General features: G+C 41.5%; 1 protein-coding gene across 1 annotated transcript; it reads right to left on the bottom strand.

Annotated features, from left to right (window-relative positions):
• Positions 1–5,597: 5,597 nt before the first annotated feature.
• On the bottom strand, positions 5,598–22,433 carry tipin (timeless interacting protein; the record flags this gene model as incomplete). The annotated part of the gene is made up of 8 exons (XM_084337647.1): positions 22,348–22,433; positions 18,380–18,511; positions 14,088–14,178; positions 13,419–13,494; positions 10,307–10,429; positions 10,157–10,220; positions 8,181–8,381; positions 5,598–6,193 (listed from the first exon to the last, which is right to left on the bottom strand). Exons 2-8 carry the CDS (start codon positions 18,495–18,497, stop codon positions 5,598–5,600), a joined length of 1,269 nt encoding a protein of 422 aa, XP_084193773.1. The 5' UTR covers positions 18,498–18,511; positions 22,348–22,433.
• Between the last annotated feature and the right edge of the window lie 1,487 nt (positions 22,434–23,920).

Here is a 23,920-nt window from a genome sequence, read left to right as displayed (position 1 = left end):
AGGCTCCATTGCACTTGTGTATTTTTAGACATTCTGTGTAATTATTGGCTACTAACCTCCCTGAAGTATGCACTAATTCCAACAAGGGAAGAAATGGTGCAACTTGTAATAAAAAATAAATAAACCTGCATCGTGTATTTCTAACCTCCCCTGAAAAGGATCAATCTCAAAGTGACGTTTGATGACCTCCACCAAAGATAGTGGATATAAACAACACAACACACTTCAAGCAGTGCCAATGGGATGAAAAGTCTCAAACAAAACTATTCCCTCTGGAGCCACAAATCAGAAAAAGGTCAATTCAGTGCCAGAATGACCACAACACATTCAACTTGTCGGAGAACATCCAATATTTACCTTTATTACAGGACAAAATTACTTGCCACATTCAATAAAAACCTCTACATAAATGGTGCATTTTTATAACAGCTTTTATCCAAAGCGCTTTACAATTTTGTTGCCCCCACATTCACTCACACCACTGATGGCGGCGGCAACCATACAAGGTGCCGACCTGCTTATCAAGAGCAATTAGGGGTTAAGTGTCTTTCTCAAGGACACATCGACACACAGCCTGGGAGGAGCGGGAATCAAACCGGGAACCTTCCGACTACCAGACAATAGGGCTGAACGATTAATCGATTTAAAATCAAAATCGCGATTTGGAATGATGCAATTAGCAAATCACAAAAAAAATTTATATCGCAATTTTTTTTTACCAGGAAGTCCCATTGAGATACAAGATCGGTTTGGGAGAGGGAGGTAAGGGGTTTTAGATTGTGTGTTGTGAAGTTTAGACTTCAGAGAGGGAGAGTAAAGTACAGAAAAAAAGGTACCGTTGGGTACTGGTATCGATTCCCAGGTAAAAACAAACATTTTCAGGCTTGGTGTCCCGAAAAGACCCACCGCTAGGCCAGATGCAAGCCGCATTTTACAATAAACCTCTGTGGGGCTGCTTTAAAAAAAAAAAAAAAATTATAATCGCAATATCGGTCAGAAAAATCGCAATTAGATTTCCCAAAATCGTGCAGCCCTACAGACGACTGCTCTACCTCCTGAGCCACTGCCGCCCATTGGGGTGAAGTGGAGCCTGCGCCTGCTGTAGTCTAAGGTGGGAGTTCCTTGTATAACCCATGTGGCACAAAACAGGAAATGAGAACAAGTTGGTTCGTATCCCACTGAAACATCTCTGCCACTAGAAACCCCTGGTCACAACATTAGGTTTAACTGGTGAGGGAGCGCACGCCTGGGTCTTTTACCCGCATGGCAGAATGATCAAGAGGTACACAGTAATAAGCATACTATACAGGTATAATCAATTAGAATATTGAGGAATTATATTAGTTGCCTCCATGCCACGCTGCATTGATTCATATTGATTGATGCATATTATTTTCAGGTCGACATTTCTATATATTTTTTTATTGGTCTTATTAGTTGTAAGTCAGCAGCCCCAGTACCTAGTAGTTGTGGGCTAAAGTGAGGATCAGAGCACGCTAATTATTTGGCTTATTGATATATACACCTCTACAAGTATGACGGGTGCATGATTGAACTGAAACAGGCCCCACCCTGATCAGGACCCCACACTGATAAAGCAAACACACCCTGGATTGACAAAACATGCGTGCACCGTGCCAACAACATGGATAGCTGGTGCGCTATCACCAACACAGAAAGACGTTTACCTTATAGAAGAACCCTTGCTCCTGACAAACACAGTTATGCAGATCTCCAGGGTCTAGTTGAGCTCACTAGTCGCTGCTTTAGCTGGCATGAGTTTGAGAGAGAACATTTTCTGAGAGCAGTTACTTATTTAATCCTTTCACTACCACACTATAGAAGGTTAACCCTTTCACTACCACACTACAGACGAACCGTCTGTAGTGTGAAAGTGAAAGGGTTAACCTGTAGTGTGGTAGTGAAAGGGTTAACCCTTTGTCGTGGGGCAGTGAAAGGGCTAACATGTATTGTCGCAGTGAAAGGGTTAACCATTTGGTAGGGTGGTAGTGAAAGGGTTAAGTCAGTGAATTTGCATGTCCAGAGGTGTGTTTCAGTCCATGTCCAAGGCCTGCTTTACATTCTCCTGTAGAAGTAGCCTACATGGTGACAAAAAATGGACTGCATTTACATAGTGCTTTTATCCAAAGCGCTTTACAACTTATGCCTTATGACATTCACCCGTTCACTCACACACCGACGGCGGAGGAGACATGCAAGGTGCCAACCTGCTCGTCGGGAGCAATTAAGGGTTAAGTGTCTTGCTCAAGGACACTTCGACCAGCTGCACAGGAGGAGCCGGAATCAAACCGGGAACCTTCCGACTACCGGACAACCACTATACCTCATGAGCCACTGTCGCCCCCCTTGGTGGTGGGGGGGTTGTTGGGATAAGGATAAGGGACGGGACACATGTGATCTTGAAATGGGTCCCCAGAACCTTAACCCACTGCCACACGACAGCCAGTTAACCCTTTCACTGTGACAATACAGAAGGTTAGCCCTTTACTATCACACAACAGACGGTGATGCTCCATCATTAGCATCATTAGCTCTGCGGATGCGGAGCTAATGGAGCATCGCCGTCGGTTGTGTGATAGTAAAGGGTTAACCTTCTGTCGTGTGGCAGTGAAAGGGTTAATGTGATGCTCTGCTTTAAACCTGATATGTATCCAACAGGCAAAACATAAACCCTGATCTTCCTCTGCAGTCTCCTACACAGAAGCACTACTCCACGTATGACGGGGCCTGAAGCCCGTCATGGAGCACATCGCCAGTTCCAGGTGCGTTTCCTCTTTATGTTGTAACTTTGTATGAGACGACAAACCAATTATGCTTCAAAGAAAGATGTTGTGAGATGACAAATCAATGATGCTTCATAAAAAACATTTATTAACGCAATGGGCCCACAAACGCACGCACACAAAACAAAGTAATTTTGAGAAACTGAACGGTGGGGGTTAAATAAAGTCCCATGTATAGACCATGCCATGGAAAAGATGTGTCAGGCATGTTTTGGAACGGCAGTCTACAAACGAGAAACGTATCAAATAGTCTGAAAACCACTCATCTCCATTTTTTTGGTCCTTTTCTTTTTACTGGGAATGGAATGTTTACATGGTTCTCATCATGTGAGGCAGTTTCTGGCCCTATGAACTCTGATTGATGATCCATGAATTATTTCGTTGACTATGTTGACCCATGTAAGGACGGTTGACTAATTCTCCTCCACCTCTCCAACCAGGCTGTGAAGAACAAGTACTCCAACAGCAAACTGATGAGGATCAGCCTTATTCCTCAGCTCAAGTCGTCCCTCATCAAGGACATGGCTGCTGCCCTGCTGGAGAACCCCTGAGGTCACTTCATTCTTTTATTTTATCTGGCACTTTATTGGATCCCCCCCGTGGGAGGTGGCCTATTAGGCCTTGTGATTTTAGGTCCATGTAAATATTTAATAAAGATTTCCTTTTTATTATCTTGATTTTCTTTTTTTATGTATGGGCTACATTTTCTTTTAGTCAAGGTTTCTTTTGTTAAACAAAAGCTTTTAATCGATGGAAATATTTTCTACCTCGCAACATCTGTAAACTATTAAAAATGTTAATTGCAACAATCGTATGTTATTATTTTATAGTAACTTTCCTGCCAATGCAGTGATGTCCCATAGTATGAATGTACATAGTTATATTTATTATTTATATAGCCCTCCAAACACTGCGACGCACAGTGAAAATCCCTATCTCCTTAAAGCGGTGGCGCAGTAGGTACAAGGATAGCTAAAGCCGCTGGCGCTGAAAGTGTTAGTAGTCCTCAATTAAAACGGCATTGCTCCCCTCTTTCAGATAAATCACTTGTCACAGAGGACATGTTCTCTGCTTTACCAATAGTTTTCAACTGTTCTGGTGCCGAGGAACACTTTGACACAGTCTAAAATATTTATCTTTAATTTCTTCTGATTGATATGGTAAATGGTCATGCTGTTTTTCTTTAATTGCTACTTTATAACATTTACATCACCACTCTGACAACTGACCATGCATGGCTTTTGCTCATTTTAAGTAAGATGACCTGTTTTATACCTGTTTTATACACCTGCTTTTATCTCATCACGTTTTTATTGGTAGATATGATTTACTTGAAAATTCATGTGCTTAACTCATGATTCAGACATAACTGAACAACTATCAAGAGAAACTGTCAATGTCTGTATATTGTGTGAGCTATGCGAGATACCCTGAATTTCTCCAAGGGGATTCATATTGTATATATGTATTTTTCTTTTGTATTTATGTATGGACTACATTTTCTTTAGTCAAGTTCTTTTGATGGAAATATTTTCTACCTCGCAACATCTGTAAACTATTAAAAAATTGTATTGCAACAATCGTATGGAATTATTTTATAGTAACTTTCCTGCCAATGCAGTGATGTCCCAAGTATGAATGTACATTTGTTATATTTCTATGGGTATAGTAAATGCTTTTATTTCGATGACTTATCACTCATTAAGCCCTATCCCACATTAACATCTCCCCCCTTCGCAATGGGTTGGTTAAACTAGGGCTGCATAATTTGAGGAAATTTGCTACTCCGACAGATATTGCAATTATGACACTATTTTAGAGGGAATGGTATTTTTTTAAAGATGCATTTTTGCACGATTTGTGTATCATGCAAGGAAACTTTGAATGGATCTATAGTATATTCGTTTTATGTATTTAAAACAAATATTGTGATAATAGACAGTCCCCCGGACCTTGTGTGTGGATTTGGTAACACTGTGATAATGATCGAATACCGATAGGTGGCAGTCTTGCCTACCTTTTGAGTAAATTTTTTTGCTAGGATGGCAGCACTTGATCAAGCAGCGGCTTTTTGTCTCACCAGGAACGGCAAATCAACTATTATTTGTTGGAGAGGCGCTGTAGGAAAACAGGCCTCACTGTTCACACCCAGGCCTACTCTGACCACATCATCTCCTACAGACTCGCCCTCACCCAAACCAAATCCTCCTTCTACTCTGATGTCATCTCCAAAGGCCCGCAGAGCTGGCGCGTGACTGAGGCTAGCTCTGGCTCCTCATAGCGCCACTCTTCCCAGCCTTCTTCTTGCAAATGTACGGTCGCTGGCGCACAAAATGGACGAGGTACGCTTATGGATTACAAATACATGGGGGGGTGTTGTCCAACTCCAAATCTCACTGCCGGGCCAAGCCAGGCGCATGATTCACAAAACACGCGATATCTCTCTCTTCCTAGAAATGTTTTGGTAAATGGCCACTCTTTAGCCTGGGATTGCACAGGAACGGATGTATGTAGAAATAAACGGTTTGATCCCTGTTGGAGTATAAATATTGCCTTTCAAATGAGCCATAGTATGTCTCCATAGCTATAATATAGAATATACGATGGATCTACAAACATTGTTAAAACGGTCTGAAACGCTGGCGCCAGGGATTAGAGATGGGAAAACAGCGTGCCAGTCAATGAGTTAAAGGGTCCCTTGGTTCTGTGAAAGCATCTGTATTGAGGTGTCAGTCCATATCTTCACAGCCCTCGCTGGGTTGAGGAACAGCGCTGCGGCTGCGCTCTCCCTCCTCACACGGGAGAGTCCTGGGACAGCAGGGGAGGGGGAGTGTCCTGAAGCAGGGGAGGGGGAGTGTCCTGAAGCAGGGGAGGGGGAGTGTCCTGAAGCAGGGGAGGGGGAGTGTCCTGAAGCAGGGGAGGGTGAGTGTCCTGAAGCAGGGGAGGGGGGGTGTCCTGAAGCAGGGGAGGGGCAGTGTCCTGAAGCAGGGGAGGGGGAGTGTCCTGAGACAGCAGGGGAGTGTCCTGAAGCAGGGGAGTGTCCTGAAGCAGGGGAGGGGGAGTGTCCTGAAGCAGGGGAGTGTCCTGAAGCAGGGGAGGGGGAGTGTCCTGAAGCAGGGGAGGGGGAGTGTCCTGAGACAGCAGGGGAGTGTCCTGAAGCAGGGGAGGGGGAGTGTCCTGAGACAGCAGGGGCGTGTCCTGGGACAGCAGGGGCGTGTCCTGGGACAGCAGGGGGTCTTTGTCCTTGAGCTGCTCTGCTGCATCCCTGCTCTGGTCCATGTCCTCCTCCTCATCCTGGTCCTTCAACGGGCTGGGGAGCTGCAGAGAGGAGCTGCTCGACGGTTTGGCTTCTGACCAGGTTGAAGAGAGAGGCTGCGAGTCTGATGGATCTGGAAGGTGGGAGGATATGGACATCAGTGGCAAAGACAAATACAAAACAACAGGTGTGTAATGACCCAACGTCGCCCACTGGTGGCCACCGCTACTAACGCTACAACCTGTGGGCACACTTACTACACGCACACACACTGCTGCTAACATATACCTTGCATTGTAGTTTGTATAGATAGAATATATGTATTATGTTTAGTTTATTTATAGCTATCTAGTTTATAGTTATATTTAGTTATAGCTTATTGTTCTTTTTGATATAGATGGAATATACGTTGTGTATCTGAATGTATGTACATTTTAAAAAGCTGCAACAAAATAAAAGCATCTTAACACTTTCAGTGCCACGGACGACATCTCGTTTTATTAGGCCCCCCACTGAGTGCCCACGACGACAAATATCGTTTTATTAGCGATCTGAAATCATATTTCATCAACTGAGTCTCCCGTTGGTACAGCAGCCCCTACAGGAGCTCAGAATGGAAAAAAGCACCCCCCATCGTCTATCCCTGTGTAACTGCAGGTCAGACACTTATACCTGGGATCTGTAGATATGTAGGGGCGGAGCCAGCTGGTTCCTTGTGCTAGCAAGCTGTCTGCTCAAGAGGGATCTGCTCGCGGCACGGGAATCAGCCTGGAATATATATTTACAGCAGCCAATACTCAATCAATAAGCGTGATCGATATTTGGAATGGCGATCAGGAATTGGAATGATCTTTTTGGAGAACATCTGATCTGAGGTAAGGAATCTATTTTACCAGTCTTAGGTAGGGCTGACCCCTATTAATCGATTAGTCGACTAATCGGTCGAAAGGAGCCGTAGTCGACTGGCCAACCTCTTAGTCGAATATAATAAAAATAATAATAATGATTTTTTTTAAATTTTTTATCATCATTCTTTCCAAAAGAAAAGAGGCATAGAAGCGTGGCAAACGCTAATGGCACGCATACCAGAGGCTAACTGCCTACGAAAACAGGCACAGAGGCACTGAAAGAGGATTTCACCCATCTAATGAACACACTACTAGACTAGACAAATATCAAGATGTATCCATCAGTGGACCAATTGCAGGACAAGGACAAGAAGCCTTCAGTCGACTCCTTCAGACATTAAGCACCCCCCCCCACAGCCCAAATGGAATGATAAAAAAATATATATACCGGTATTTAAAAATATTATACTTAATATTTTATTTTTTTATTTTTTTTATACGTCGACCAATAGTCGACTAACGGCAAATTTTGGCCAATCCTAGTCGACCATCCAAATCCTTAGTCGGGGACAGCCCTAGTCTTAGGATAATCATAGTTGTATTTGCTGAGATCTCAGCGTTTGCCCTATGTGTGATGTGTCTGTGTGTGCGCGATCGCTGATGATTTTTCAGCTCGCGTCTCTAGCGTGCATACGTACACATATACTATCGATAATCTAGTGTTTATTTGAAAACTATTCATAAATAGGCAAAAAAATTACAACGTTTTTGTGTATTCTAGAATATTCCAGTAAATGTCTTTTATCACGGAATCTTTATATTTTCCTTGAAAACGAGGGCTTTTCAAAATGCTATAAAACGAAAATGAACCGATAAAAAAACAATCCGCTTCGACAATGTTGACTGGAAAACGAGTCATTGATAAGCGACGGGCAGATTAGACACATAGCCATCATTTAAAACATAGATTAGGCGTTTTTAGCGCTAACATTGAAGTGGATGGTGGGCATTCAACGGGTAAATCGAGGTTAAGCAAGGGCTCTGAAAGTGTTAATCAACTTTTCTTGATGCTCCAATCACAAACGAGGAAAGCAAAAGTTGTGATCGGAGGATAAAGAAAAGAGGGCGGAGTTTGAGATCGATCAAAGTAATTTGTTCTACATTTTTCTATTTCTTGCTCTATTCTTTGCCATGTGGTTATGTCAACAACAACAACAACAACAACAACTGCCCCGTCTGGGACGACACAGGCGTCCTGCTGAGCGGCCTGACCTGTGTGCTGCTGTATGCGGGCCAGCCTCCGCTCCAGGGCCAGCCGCTTATGGAGCTCTATGCGACTGCGTTGCTCCTCGGTCAGCGAGGGTGCGGCCGGGGTGGAGTGCACCAGCCTCGGGGGTTCCTCTGGGAAGCCCTGGTCTTCAAACAGGTCTGGCTCCCCGAGAACCTGCTCCTCCCTGGCAGCCATCACCTCGTCTAGACGGGATCAACAGACACACAATAATTTAACCATCTTGTGAAACCACTTCTGTAGAGATGTAAACATTCACGGTGATACCGTGTTCTACAGCAGTGGTTCCCAAAGTCGGGGTCGCGACCCAAAGGTGGGCCGCGAGCAGCCACGGATGGGCCGCGAGATGATTTAAAAAAAAAAAAAAAATTACTTTTTTTTTTTTCGGGCCACTGAACTTAGAAGCAGGCCAGGACAGTGTTTCTAGTTGTATTCTAAAATTCTATTGTATTCTAAAATGTGACTACCGTACTTTTCGGACTATAAGCCGCGGCTTTTTCCCCCATTTTTCGACCCCGCGGCTTATATAACGGTGCGGCTTATATGTGACTCGACGTGACTAAACCCGAAAATGTAAAAATCAAAATATTGCTTTTTTGACTGCATTGAAATGTTATTTATCTGTTCCCTTATTTGCTAAACTTAATACAACTTGTAAATGAGTTAATTCTTGTTATTTGTCCGACAGTATTGTGTCCCAATGCTAATTACATATGGTAATTAAACATTAAAACACCTGCGGCTTATAGTCCAGTGCGGCTTATATATGTACACATCATTCAATTTAGCTGCTGCGGCTTATAGTCAGGTGCGGCTTATAGTGCGAAAAGTACGGTATATGGTTTTATATTAACTTAATAAATAAACAAAAACGAAAAATCTACTTATTTCAACGAACATTTCAAACTAAATAACAGATTATGCACATAAAATGCTGAAAACAACCGAAGCAACAATAGTATTTTAATGAGGCTATTATAATTATCATTATTATTTTGCAACAAGTTAGCCCTCTCATAAATAGCACATATAAATGAATAACTAACTTGAACTAACTTAATAGGATTGAAGTGATATGTGCCTTAAAAAATCGGTCGCCTGGCTAAAAAAAAAAAAAAAAAAGCCTGACGATGTGCATTGGGCCGCGGCTCTCTGACGCCTTATTTTCTGGGTCCTGGCCTGAAAAGTTTGGGAACCCCTGTTCTACAGGATCAGAAAAGTCTTCATTAGTCAAGTTTTAGGGCTGACCTCGACTAGTCGAAAGGAGCCGTAGTTGACTGCCAACCTTAGTCGAATGCAATTACATTTTCTCTCTTTTTTTTTTATTTATAAATCATTCTTTCCAAAAGCAAAGAGGCCTAGAATATGGCTAACGCTAACGGCGCGCATACCAGCGAGGCTAACTGCCTAAGAAAACGGGCACAGAAAGAGGATTTCACACACTAGACTACCGGTAGACAAATATCAAGATGTATCCATCAGTGGACCAATTGCATGCTTTCGCAGAGGACAAGAAGCCTTCAGTCGACTCCTTCAGACATTAAGCACCCCCCACAGCCCGAATGGAATGACCCCCCACACCCCAAAAAAAATTATAAAAAAATATTCACATTCACATTTCGGCCAATCAAAGTCGACTATACAAATCCTTAGTCGGGGACAGGCCTACCAAGTAAGCTTGCACATACAAGGAATCTGTCTTGGCCATGTGGTGCATCAACATTAACAAACAATATCAACACTTACAAAGCAAGTAGGAGAATATTAAAGAAATTGTAAATAAAAATAAAATAAAAATATATAAACTAAATTAGAATAAAAATATAATAGAATATAGGACAGGGCTGTACAATTGTGTGCATCATATACATGCTGTATTTTTGCTAATAATAATTGAGTGACACATTTTTGCAATGTTGATGCAATGGATAATAATTACAGCATGGGTGTCATCATTTACCGTCATTACCGATGAAATCCTCATGGGTCAATGGCATGTCCAGCCGTATTCGCTTGAGACAGGTCTGAGGAGGGGACCAAGATCAGGAATTTAAAACTATGAACTCCCCACTCTTCTAGATATCCAACAGAGATCTAATTGCCGTCTCACCTGTACATCTTTCTTGGCACCTAGCTTTTCTGCTTTGTCAATGAAGTCGTCGAACTGCAGTCTGGGATACAGTCTGTGAGCCCAGTTCTCCATCTTCTGCATGAGGAGCTGCAGATTCCCAGCCTGATTTTAGACAGACACACACATTACTTATTTATTATCAACAAAAATAAGAAACTGGCGAGGGACGTAAACATTGTAAATACAGTCAGATATGCAGTTCATATACATTATGTGGTCTAAGGACAACCAGCCTAGAGCAAACAACAGTTAGGCAGATTAGCACAATAACATAGTGTCTGCTTCAAGGATGCTAAATAACATCTCCTCCACACTGTGACGCTAATTCATTCATTCACTCTAAGTACATATAATGGGCAGGGACTGCTGCCAGACATCCAACTACTAGGAACCTAAAAGGACAATAAACTACCTTATGCATACCGCACCTTATGTGAATACTGTATACTTCATCAGATCATATATTTAGCATTTAGCATTTTTAGATTATATATTAGATTAGATTTAGATTATTGGATTATTAGATTATATATTGTAACTATTTATTGAAGGGCAAATATAACAGAGGGCATACGTACCCTCATCTCGCACCTTGTTGCCCATATGCACATGTCCAGAGTTAATTATATTGATTAGTTATATTGTTTACACTGCTTTTTTACTACCTGTACCTCCCCTCCCCGCTATGATGCCTGAATTTCCCCAAGGGGATCAATCTTATCGTATCTTAACATTCATTGTACACAACATCCACACACACAATCACTTTAAACACTCAGAATGGCACACTGTACAGATTGCATTGATATTTCATTACACCGTATTTCATCTATTTATTCTCACACATTTGCACTCACTTCAACATTACATCTATAGTATTTTAATTACTTTATTGTGAATACATTCGTGAATACCTCTTCTACCTCTGTTTTGCATTTTAGTTTTGTAAATTTTGTTTGGTCTTTTGCCGTTTCATGAAGCACAATCTCAGGAAGGTCATACAGAACCAAGCATTTCACTATAATGTACAGTGGTGGCCAAAATTATTAGAACACTTGGCATATTTAAGAGGTTTCAGTTGTTGTTAAATTGCCCATTAAAATACCCATAAAACAAATTAAATATATACAAAGTCATCATTATGCTCTATAAACCATAGAATATAGCCATCATAAGGAGATTTACTTAATTTTCCTTACAAAAAACTACGTAGCTAGGCCTATTTCACTGTCAATGTCACACAATCATGTTCCTTCACAGTCCAATCACTGTAAAGTAGGGATGTCCGATATTATCGGCCTACCGATATTATCGGCCGATATCGGCATTAAAATGTGATATCGGAAAATATCGGTATCGGTTTAAAAAAAAATTAAATAAAAATAAATTAACATTTCTATAACCTTTATTTACCCATGCAAGCAAGTAAGAACAAATTCTGATTTTATTTATTGTCAAAAGTATGCATAATGTTGTGTTAATTCCACAACAAGAGATATGTAATGTTAATTACCTGAAATTATTCCATTTTTGGGGGGGGGGGGGGGGGCCCTGCATATATCGGTATCGGTTGATATCGGTATCGGAAATTAAGAGTTGGACAATATCGGTATAGGTAAAAAAGCCAATATCGAGCATCCCTACTGTAAAGTACACTTTAGACCACCATGATGCCACCAATTTACACCAGAACCGAAAGGGGAGAGGTAGGAAAAATAAACTTTCAGACAAGTGAAGCATCTCATAATTCTCAGTCTTAAGGACCAAAGAAAGACCTCACGAGAACTGCACGACAAGATCAACACCACAATGACTAATGGTGCAACAGTGTCTTCAAGAACTGTGCGTCGGAAACTGGGAAAACAAGGACTTTACATTACAAAGAAACCATTACAGAGAGAAAATGATAGTGAAACGCCTGAAATTTGCAAAAGAACACAAGAAATGGACAAAGGAAGATTGGTATAAAGTATTGTGGACTGATGAGTCCAAGTTTGAACAGTTTGGCAACACGCGAAGAGTGTATGTTAGACGGAGGAAGGGGGGGAAATATAAAAATGTGTGTCTCTTGCCAACAGTTAAACACGGAGGGGGTAGTATTATGGTGTGGGGTGCCATTTCAGCCTCAGGAACAGGTGACTTAGTGAAAATTGATGGCATCATGGATAAGAAAGTATACCACAACATTCTGGTGAGGTGTACCATCTGGGAGGTGTCTTATTGGGCCCGGATTTATTTTCCAAGAGGACAATGACCCTAAACATTCTTCTAACTATTGCCGGAACTACCTGCAACAGAAGGAATCTGTTGGAACATTGAAAATGACTGGCCCCCTCAAAGTCTGGACCTCAACCTCAACCCCATCGAGCAAATTTGGGGCGAGTTGGACAATAAACTGGACAGATCTATTGTACATAAAAATAATAATAATAATTGTTCTTGTTACTGACTCGTGTAAATGTTCCATGTTTTCGCATTAGTGTCTGCCTTATGTCTCTGATCCTGTTTTATAGTTTATTTTGTAGTCCATGTTTACATGTAATTCGTCCATATTGTTTATGGACAACAATGGGAGTGGAACTTTGTACAAGCCCTTCGGGCTTCGTTCCCTCCTAGCACTGTTTTTTTTTTTTTAAATAATGTGCTAAATAAATAAACTAAACTACCGGTAACTAAAACTACATTCAAAGGAAAGCCTTTGGCTTGAGTTGCAGAAGGCATGGGATAACATTAGTGTTGAAGTTCTCAGGAAATATATTGACACTATGCCAGAGAGATGTGCTGCTGTAATTGCTGCAAAAGGTGGACATACCAAATATTAAAGTTAAAACTTAAGTGGATAAAAACAGTAGGACTCACTTCATCTGATATTTGTTGTGCTCAGAGCAACCATCTGCATGTTTCATGAACATTAGGAAATTAAATCATGTTTTGGAGGCAAGAAAAGGTCAATGTTTTCTGATCCGTCAAGTGTTCTAATAATTTTGGCCACCACTGTACATGTACCTTATATGTGACAAATAAAACAAAACTGACGGATACTTAAGCAGATACTTAAAAATACCAAAACAGATCAGTTGCCGCATCTAACCTCGTGTCCTTTTCCTTTGAAATGAACGTCGTCAAAGAGTGTGCGTAGAGCCGGAAGTCCTCTCTCCGAGATCAGCCTGGAAAACAAACAATATCAAATGTCTGTGGTATGATTATCATCACCATATTGACTCACCACCACAAAGATAAAAGGCTAAATTTTTTATAAATATCAAGACATTCTGTTTGACAAGTCTTAAATTAAATTAAATGTCCAGTTTCTTACATTTTTAACTGCAAATGTCATGCGCTCGGAGTTGGAGTTGCATGGATTAAAGTCTTGTCTCGTGTTTTGAAATAAAGACAAAGCATTTTTATCATCCATTCAAGACATTTAAGAGGTGTACTTCAAAATCTCCATGATTGCCCTGGTTGAGCGTAGTTGTATTATTTAAGATGGTGCATTCTGTTTAGGCTAAATATTGATCATAGACGTGGACACAGGCCAGCTGAATTTAACACTGGCATCCCAATGTTTTAACACCAAGCTGGTGCAGTGGAACCCAGGTGTGTTGGGACGTATTTTGATTTAAAATGGAATGCATACCACTGTATAAATATTTATCCTATGAAACACAGAACTGATTCACTAGCATAGACTTCAAAAGCAAGATATTTGTTGATTTCATGCATACATTTATACAGTCGCTGTTGCAACTTTCTTCAATACCTCTGAGAGTCCAACTTGAGGTGTGGTCTCTTGACTCGCTTCTTAGCAGCAGGGACTTCAACCAGCTTGGAGATGTCCCCCTCCTCTTCCTCTGTAACAGCAAACCCCACACTCATCATGAAAGCTCAATACCACTGTGTAATTAACAGCCAAACCCCACACTCATCATGAAAGCTCAATACCACTGTGTAATTAACAGCCAAACCCCACACTCATCATGAAAGCTCAATACCACTGTGTAATTAACAGCCAAACCCCACACTCATCATGAAAGCTCAATACCACTGTGTAATTAACAGCCAAGCCCCACTCATCATGAAAGCTCAATTGATTGATTGAAAATTGTATGAACATTGTATGAGCAGATTGCAGAATGGGTACAATACAGTACAGCTCAATACACACAATTGTTAAGGGGATGCAGACCAGAGAAAGACTTTCGTCTTGTTTACATCAGGGTCCCCCATGTGTAACAGCCAAGCCCCACACTCATCATGAAAGCTCAATACAACTGTGTAACAGCCAAGCCCCACACTAATCATGAAAGCTCAATACAACTGTGTAACAGCCAAACCCCACACTCATCATGAAAGCTCAATACAACTCTGTAACAAGACTAGTAACAACCAAAGCCCACACTCATAATGAAAGCTCAATACCGCTCTATACACTCTTAGAATTAGGAGAGCCTCAAAGAACTCTGGGGATACTCAAGGAACCTTGCTTGGTTGGGTGGTTCCAGGAGGAACCTTTAACAGCTCAGAGGTTACTGGAGGAACCGTTCACTCAGAAGGGGTTCCTGGAGGAACCTTTTTTAAAAGGGTTCCTCACTCTTAGAATTAGGAGAGCCTCAAGGAACTCTATGGATACTCAAGGAACCTTGCTTGCTTGGGCGGTTCCAGGAGGAACCTTTAACAGCTCAATTTAGAGGAGAGGTTACTGGAGGAACCTTTCACTCAGAAGGGGTTCCTGTAGGAACCTTTTTTAAAAGGGTTCCTGTAGAATATTTTTCGAAATTAATTAATGAGGCTACTACAAGCCTTTCCTTCTGTGAAAATGAAACAGAATATCAGTCATTTTATAATTGTTGTTTCTCGAAATCATTCTGGAAAGATATAGTACTTTACTGATATTCAAGTGTCTCAGCACAAAAAAAACATTTAGGTGATTCTTAAATAATTTATTTAGCCTTTTAATAAAAAAAATAAACAAAATATTAAAACGTTGTTTAACTTATAATTAGATTAGCCTAGCAGCTTTTCACATTTCTTCCAAACATAACTTAAGCAAGGTTCCTCGAACCTAAATCGAATTTATTTCCATATAATACAGTCCTCTTGGTTATAATATAACCAAGAGGACTGTATTATATGGAAATAAATTCGATATATGCACTGCACTACCAGCCCTTCTCGAGCTCTGTGCCAAAGGACAACGTTGGATTTGGGGTGTCTGTCTCGTGAGCTCTGAAAACATATGGACTACTAGCATCTGTTGGCCAAAAACACCTCACCATGCAGGTCGGCTATGTGGTGCAGTGGTTAAGTCGCTCCCCACCAACGCAGGAGATGCTCGGTTCGAGCCCACCTCTTGTCATCGCTTTTTAAACATTTGTGCAATGTCAATAATTTTATTGATAATAATAATAATAATACTTTTAATGAGTTCAAAATTGAACCCCAAACCCCACAAAGCGGTTCCTTGAAGAAACTTTCTAAGGGGTTCCTCTAGGAACCTCTCCTGCAGGAGTTCCCAGTGGCAATGGTGAGGAACTCCAAAAGGTTCCTCGAGGCTCTTCTACTTCTAAGAGTGAGCACAGATGTTGGCCAAAAACACCTCCACAATGTAAGGTGACTACCGTAATTCCTCTAATAGTAACCCCGGCTTGTATTTGTTTCAACTGTAGCGGGTACCAGGCTTGTATTAGGAGGAGGCCTGTATAAGAGGGAGGCCTATATTTCAAATTTTCAAACGGATCATAATGAATAAATCAACATTTTGTGTCAGTTTAAACCCAGTAAAATGTACTGGGTTCATTTATTGAAACCAAGTACTGTATGAAATAGTAAACAGAGCAATTACAGGTGGTCACTGGTCATTTCAATGTTCAGTGAAATCAAGTAACTAGCTCAGTATGCAGCTCAGTATATTAGTAACCCGGCTTGTATTAGGAGGCCGGCTTATAATTGCTTAGCTCAAGAGCGCACCCGGCCATTAATAGAGACCCGGCTTGTATTTGAGACCCGGTTACTATTAGAGGAATTACGGTAAGTGGTGCAGTGGGTAAGATGCTTGCCACCAACACAGGAGACGATGGGTTCGAGCCCACCTCTTGGCGCTGCATGTTAAACATTTGTGCAATTATATATATAATATATATATATATATATATATATATATATATATATATATATATATATATATATATATATATAATTATATTAATAATAATAATACTTTTAATGAGTTCAAAATTGAACCCCAAACCCCACAAAGCGGTTCCTTGAAGAACCTTTCTGAGGGGTTCCTCGAGGAACCTCTCCTGCAGGGGTTCCTCAAGGAACCTTTTTTAACTGAAAAGGTTCCTCCTGCAGGGGTTCCTCAAGGAACCTTTTTTTTAACTGAAAAGGTTCCTCCTGCAGGGGTTCCTCAAGGAACCTTTTTTAACTGAAAAGGTTCCTCCTGCAGGGGTTCCTCAAGGAACCTTTTTGAACTGAAAAGGTTCCTCCACAGTGGCAATGGTGAGGAACTCCAAAAGGTTCCTCGAGGCTCTTCTACTTCTAAGAGTGTACAGCGGGAGCATTTCGGGAGCATATGACCAAAAAACAGGCAATTTCGAGCCCTTAAGGCAGTGGTCGGCAACCTGCGGCCTCGAGGCCGCATGCGGCTCTTTAGCCAATCAGCTGCGGCTCCCTGGCCCGAAAAAAAAAGAAAAAAAAATATTAATTTTTTTTTGGATATCGATGTCATACTGTGACACTGAAATGAAAAAATATTTCATCAACTAAGATATTTAGTCAACAAAAGGCTTACCTGTATGCCTGATATGTGCTGCGAAATTTGCGAACAACGAAAAATGTACTTTTTATTTTATAGATTTTCCACAAATAAGGGAAGGACTCTAATAGAGCTGCATAGTTCAGGGTTTTATTTCAAAGTAGGTTTACAGGTGCAAGTGTTTTTTCTCCTTTTCTGTGTTTTATTTCAAAGTAGGTCTACAGTACACATGGTAGTCTTTTTTCAAAGTAGACTACTTTTATTTTATAAATGTTCCACAAATAAGGGAAGGACTCAAATATACCTGAATAGTTCAGGGTTTTATTTCAAAGTCGGTCTACAGACACCAGTGTTTTGTCTCCTCTTCTGTTTTTTATTAAAAAATAGGTCTACACAGCCAGTATTTTTTCTCCACTTCATAAGAGTTTGAGGTTTTCCTTTGTTATAACAGGTAAAAACAGCAATTAAAAAGTCAAAATTTTTCTTTTTGTTGCTTTATAATCATATTAATGCAACAAACTGTGTGCTATAAGTATAAAGTATAATAAATCGCAAATTACTTTGGGTATGCAATTGTCAGGCGTTTTATGCTAAATGTGGGGTATGCTTGGGGATATATAAAATGTTATACACTGTTATCTTCATTTTAAGGGTAAATAGGTTGTGCGGCTCCCTGAGCATTTTATTTTGTGGGACGGGGGAAAAGTGGCTCTTTTGATAGTAAAGGTTGCTGACCCCTGCCTTAAGGAATCAAATAGTCTGCTCTATGGCTGCATGCTGGCGCTAACGTTATTGTTTTGAACTGTCGGAAAAACCTGGCAGCGATAAGAGGAATCGATAGTCACGGAGGCATGCGATTCCAGGAATCGGACAATTAGGTTTTCGATTCCCATCCCTACGCACCACTGCTATGAACAATTCGGATTCCCCAGGTAATTCCACTATTACCCAGTAGTTGTCGCCACACATCTACCATAACTCCACAGCTGTGAAAGGGGTACATCCTTGTACAGCCACCAAACCAAGGTTGAGGTGGACATGTTGCAAATGTAATCAAATCAAAAGACACAAATATCGTAATAACCATCGGTCCAAAATAATGTGAAAATGCATTTTTGTTTTTTAAAGTAACATAACAAATGACTTGGGGGTGCAGCCCCCCACCCATGTTAACCAGTGACACAGCCTATGCCCTCCAGAGAGTCCGTTAAAACCCTGAAACATAATGGTTGTCTGCAGTAAGGAAGCTTTCTTGTGATAACCAGGTGTGTCTCAAGCATCCTCCCCCTACTCACCGTTTCCAAAAGGGTACACCTCCGCTTCCTCTCCTCTTTGGCCTGGAGAATGAGGAGGCGGAAGGGGAGCAAATCTCTCATCTTCTATGTTGTCATAGTCAGGAATATTGAACGGCATGGTGCACTGGGCTCCTGCAAGAAAGACGTCAACGGTAAACTACAAACTTCATTGTGCATATTATTTACTGTGAAAGGCCATACACATTTTAGCTGATGAGTTTTGACAAGACTTGAAAACGTAAAATGTGCTTTTTCTAACTTAAATGATACGGGCTGACGTCATTAAATAGTTTTTCTTATTGTCAACATGGCCTATGAAAAGGCCAAAACCTACAAAGTAAAATGTGTTAACAAGTATGGTCGATCTAGGCCACACCAGATTATAGTTTATATGCAGAAGTCACAGGACTCCATTGTTGTCGGTCAACAGCTCCAAAAACAGAGCTGATTGATTGATTGATTGATTGAAAAGTTTATTAACAGATTGCAGAATGGGTACAGTACAGTACAGCTCAATACATACAATTGTTAAGGGGATGCAGACCAGAGAAAGACTTTCGACTTGTTTACATCAGGGTCCCCCATTTTCAATTCATCATAACATATATGACATACATGACATACAGATAGACAGTACTGCTACATCTATACATTTATGACATATCAGATTTGCAAATACAGTACTGTTTGTGATACAAAAGTGTCCAGAAAAGGAGTGTATATACATTTGGCATAGAAACTGTACATTGGAGGAGGTTGGTTGGGTGGGGTGGGGTTGGGTGGGTTGGGTGAGGGCTGTACATTGGAGGTGGGGGGGGGTTGGGAAGGGGACACACACACATTTTACACTGTACATTTGAATATTGACAAAGCCTTACTTGGTCATTTACTGTACAACTAGGTTAGGACATTTGTAGGGGCCAGTTTCGAATTGCAGTCTCACGTAGGTGTTTTTTTGAGAGTGTTTTTGAAGGTGGGTAGTGATTCACATTCCTTTACAGCTTTAGGCAGGGCGTTCCACATTGATGTGGCATAATTGCGAAACGTGTTTAGTCCCTTGTTTGATCCGAATCTGGGTTTTACATGATTTGTGGAGCTCCCTCTGGTGTTGTGATCGTGGTATTCACTGACCTTTTTTGACATGTACACAGTACATGGGTACCTTGGTCGCGTAGTGTATCTTGTAGACCAGGCCCATTGCAAGTTGCTGTACTCTGTCGTCTACTCTAAGCCATCCTAGGTTGTCAAAGTGGGCAGGGGTGAGGTGGGTTCTAGGAGTCAGGTCAAGTAGTAGTCTGACTAGCTTGTTTTGAGATGTTTGTAATTTGTTTTTTAGTGCCTTTGAGGTGCTTTGGTACCATGAGGTGCAAGCATAGTCGTAGTACCCTTGAATGAGTGCTCCTGCTAGAGTCTTCAGGGTATTCTTGTTTACCAGAGAGGAGATCCGGTACAAGAATCGCGTTCGTTGGTTGACTTTTTTTATTACATTGGATGCCATTTTGTCACAGGAAAGATTAGCCTCTAGGATGGAACCCAGGTAGGTAATTTCATCTTTCCTTGTGATAATATTGTCACCCACTGTAACCGAGAAGCCGTCGGTCTTGCTGAGTTTGTTATTTGAACCGAAGAGAATGGACTCTGTTTTGCCCATGTGTAATGATAGTTTGTTGTCGGCGAGCCATATGCAGATTTTGCCTAGTTCCGAGCTGAGGGCTTTTTCAACCTGTAACTTGTTCTTGTCAGAGACCAGCAGGGCTGAGTCGTCCGCAAACAGGAACAAGTTGCAGTCACAAGCTGACGACATGTCATTTGCATAAATTAGGAATAGTAGCGGTCCTAGTATGCTTCCTTGTGGAACACCACAGCTCACTGTGAGGGGGGGGGGATAGTGTACCGTTTACTTCCACCATCTGTTCCCTCCCCTCCAGGTAGGATTGTATCCAGCTCACTGATAAACTATCAAAACCAATTGCTTTTAGCTTGTCAATCAGAATGGTGTGATTGACAGTGTCGAAGGCCTTTTGTAGGTCCAGCATGACCATGCCGCAGTATTTGCCCGCGTCCACCTCTTGTTTGATGTGGTCGTTCAAGTAGAGAAGGCATGTGTCAGTGGAGTGGGATGTTCTGAAGCCAGATTGGAATTCGTAGATTAGATTTTTTTCCGCGAGGTACTTTTCGATCTGTTCGTATACTATTTTTTCCATGACTTTCGAGATGGATGTAAGGATAGAAACAGGGCGGTAGTTACCCGGGTCTAATTTGCTGCCCTTTTTGTGCAGGGGTGTTACTCTCGCAATTTTGAAGTCCTTGGGGACGTGTCCCTGTTTTATGGAGAGGTTTATTATGTGTGTGATGACTGGGGTGATGGCTGCTGCTGAGTCTCTGAGGAATTTGGAGGGGATGTTGTCATGGCCAGTGGCCTTGTTTGGTTGGAGGGCGCTCAGTTTTTTGAGTACCTCATCTGTAGTTACTATTTCCAGTTTGAAGTCGTCTTTGTGGACGCCTAGGTTCTTGTAGTATGCTACTATGTGTTCTACCCCATACTGCCCTGAGTGGGAGGGTAGTTTGTTTACCAGTGTTGTGGCTATGTTTGTGAAGAAAGTGTTTAAGTAATTGGCTACATCCAGCTTGTCTGTGATGAGCGTGTTGTCCGTCTTTATGTTTATGTTTGAGAACCTGGTTGAGTTTTTTACTGCAGCCTAGTTGATTGTTGAGTAATTTCCAAAGTTCACGTGGTTTATTTTTGTTTTCCTCGGTTTTGTCATTGATGAAATTTTTTTTAGCAGTTTTGATCATGGAGTTTACGTCATTTCTTAGTCTGTTTCTTTCTAGTTTGAGTTCAGTCACGTGGTCTTGGAGTTCACTGCTCGTGCTTTTGGTAAGCTTTGACTGACTTTTACGAAACTCAGAGCATTTTTTGTCTCTGGCTTTCATAGCGGTCAGTATTTCAGTGTGCATCCATGGCTCAGCGCGATTTTTTACCCTGGTGGTTCTTAGGGGGGCCATGTTGTTTAGTATTGATGAAAATTTGGTTTTGAAGCCAAGCCAAGTTTCTTCAACCAGTGTACCATTGAGTTCATCTGACCAGTCCAGACTCTCCAGTTCAAGGTTAAAGGCCTCGCTAGAGTAGGTTTTGAGGTCTCTAGATGTGACTGTTTTGTGACAGCCAGCCTTTAGTTTTAGCTTTTTGCGGGTACAGAATATCATATAATGATCACTTAACCCGCATGCTATAACCCCTTTATTGGATATCTTGGACTTGTCAGAGGTCAGTATGAGGTCAATGGTAGTCTGAGTTGATTCACATATCCTTGTGGGTTGGGTGATTAGTTGGCTGAGGCCGTGCAGATCACAAAACCTATTGAAGGATTTGAAGACGGGTGCATCTTTTTGTTGCATATCCGTGTTCCAATCCCCAAGACCCCAGCTGTACCGTAGATACCCCTGGGCGTTTCTGCTTTACAATGTATAATGTGTAGACCAGGCCCATTGCAAGTTGCTGTACTCTGTCGTCTACTCTAAGCCATCCTAGGTTGGCAAAGTGTGCAGGGGTGAGGTGGGTTCTAGGAGTCAGGTCAAGCAGTAGTCTGACTAGTTTGTTTTGAGATGTTTGTAATTTGGTTTTGAGTGCCTTTGAGGTGCTGAGACAGTTCACTGATTGACTGAGATAGACAGTATTGAGCAGTAAGGGGTCTTCTTGGACCACGCTGACGTGAATAATATTAGCTCGAAGCTAGCTAATCTTATCTCTGCTAGCTCAGTAGACAAGCAAAGTAATGATTATTTACGGTAGCGTTAGCTAGGTATCCTCTCTCAACACGAGAAGCTAACGTTAGTCGTGTTACAGTAACTCGGTCTTGAGCAATAATAACGTTAATGAACGCGACAGCTAAAACACACATATCCAACCTAATAATAAACGGCTAAAGATAAACATGAAAAATGAATAATTGTAACCACAGCACTACCTTTGACAAGCTTTGACAGCGGCGGCAGGTTAGTTTTCGACAGAGAAGTGCGATGGCGCTTTATGTTTTGACGTGTGGTTAGTTCCAATCAGTGCAGAGGACGGATGCGCCGCGCCTGGCAGCGTGTAGTCTTTTACCAACAAACTTGAAGTTCCGCGTTCGAGTTCTGCGATCTGATTGGCCACTGACGTACGCTCTCTCTAGGGTCGATTCTCGAAGACACTCTGACGTCACGAGACCACCGCCATCTTGGTATTGGTTGGGGAAACAAACGGATTTCTACCATCAAATGTATGCGTTGAGCTCCGTTTTTATTACATATTTGATCACATTCTTGTTCATTTCATAACCTTTTCAAATAATTAGTTTTGAAAATATTTAGGGCAACATGGCATTTCACTATTTCGAAAGCCTTTCTGGTGATTCTAAGTGCATGTTTCCCTCATAGACATGCACTTAGACAGAAAGTTAAAAAGACAGGAAATTGACTTCGAGATTTTTTTTTTCTTGTATCCCTAAATTGTAGTTAACGTTATGTCATTATAAACAATCCGTCTTTACTGGTGTTTGTGTACTTGCATAGGACAAATCTTGCTTTCCAGAAATGATTAAATATTGAAATTGAAATATTGTGAAATAAATAAAGAAGAAACATTGTTGCATGATGAAAGAGAACCTTTTAGCTCGACTGTTTGGTGGGGATGAGCTTTTGCTATAATTTACCAAATACTTCCCAAAGGTCAGTGAATACCACAATCTCACAACACCAGAGGGAGCTCCACAAATCATGTTAAACCCAGATTCGGCTCAAACAAGGGACTAAACACGTTTCGCAATCAATGTGGAACCGTAACGCCCTACCCAAAGCTGTAAAGGAATGTGAATCACTACCCACTTTCAAAACCACTCTCAAAGAGCACCTACGGGAGACTGCAATTCGAAACTGGCCCCTGTAAATGTCCTAACCCAACCCCCTCCAATGTACAGTAAATTACCAAGTATGGTTTTGTCAATATTCCAATGTACAGTTTTGCTTGTACAGTTGTACAGTGTCCCCCACCCACCCACCCTTCCTACCAAACCCCCCCCCACACCCCACCCACCCAACCACCTCCAATGTACAGTCCCCCCCAACCCCACCCCACCTACCCAACCTCCTCCAATGTACAGTTTCTACGTCAAATGTATACTCTCTTTTCTGGACAGTTTTTGTATCACAAACTGTACTGTATTTGCAAATCTGGTATGTCATAAATGTATAGATGTAGCAGTACTGTCTATCTGTATGTTGTGTATGTCATATATGTTATGATGAATTGAAAATGGGGGACCCTGATGTAAACAAGACGAAAGTCTTTCTCTGGTCTGCATCCCCTTAACAATTGTATGTATTGAGCTGTACTGTACGCGTCTATGCTTTAAGCAAGTGGCTTGTCCTTCCGCGTTCCCGTTTTGCGCTCTGATTGGCCACGCACGTTTCTGGTCATGTGACATGTGCGCCAATCGTGGGACGGCAAGTTCTGTGCCTATTTTCGGGTCTAACAGCCTGCAAACTACCGGTTGAGAGAGTCAA

This window comes from Notolepis coatsorum, assembly GCF_963971535.1.
Source record: "Notolepis coatsorum genome assembly, chromosome: 20".
Lineage (NCBI taxonomy): Eukaryota > Metazoa > Chordata > Actinopteri > Aulopiformes > Paralepididae > Notolepis > Notolepis coatsorum.
Note: the sequence above shows the minus strand (reverse complement) of the source record. Positions and strands in the feature narration are given on the sequence as shown.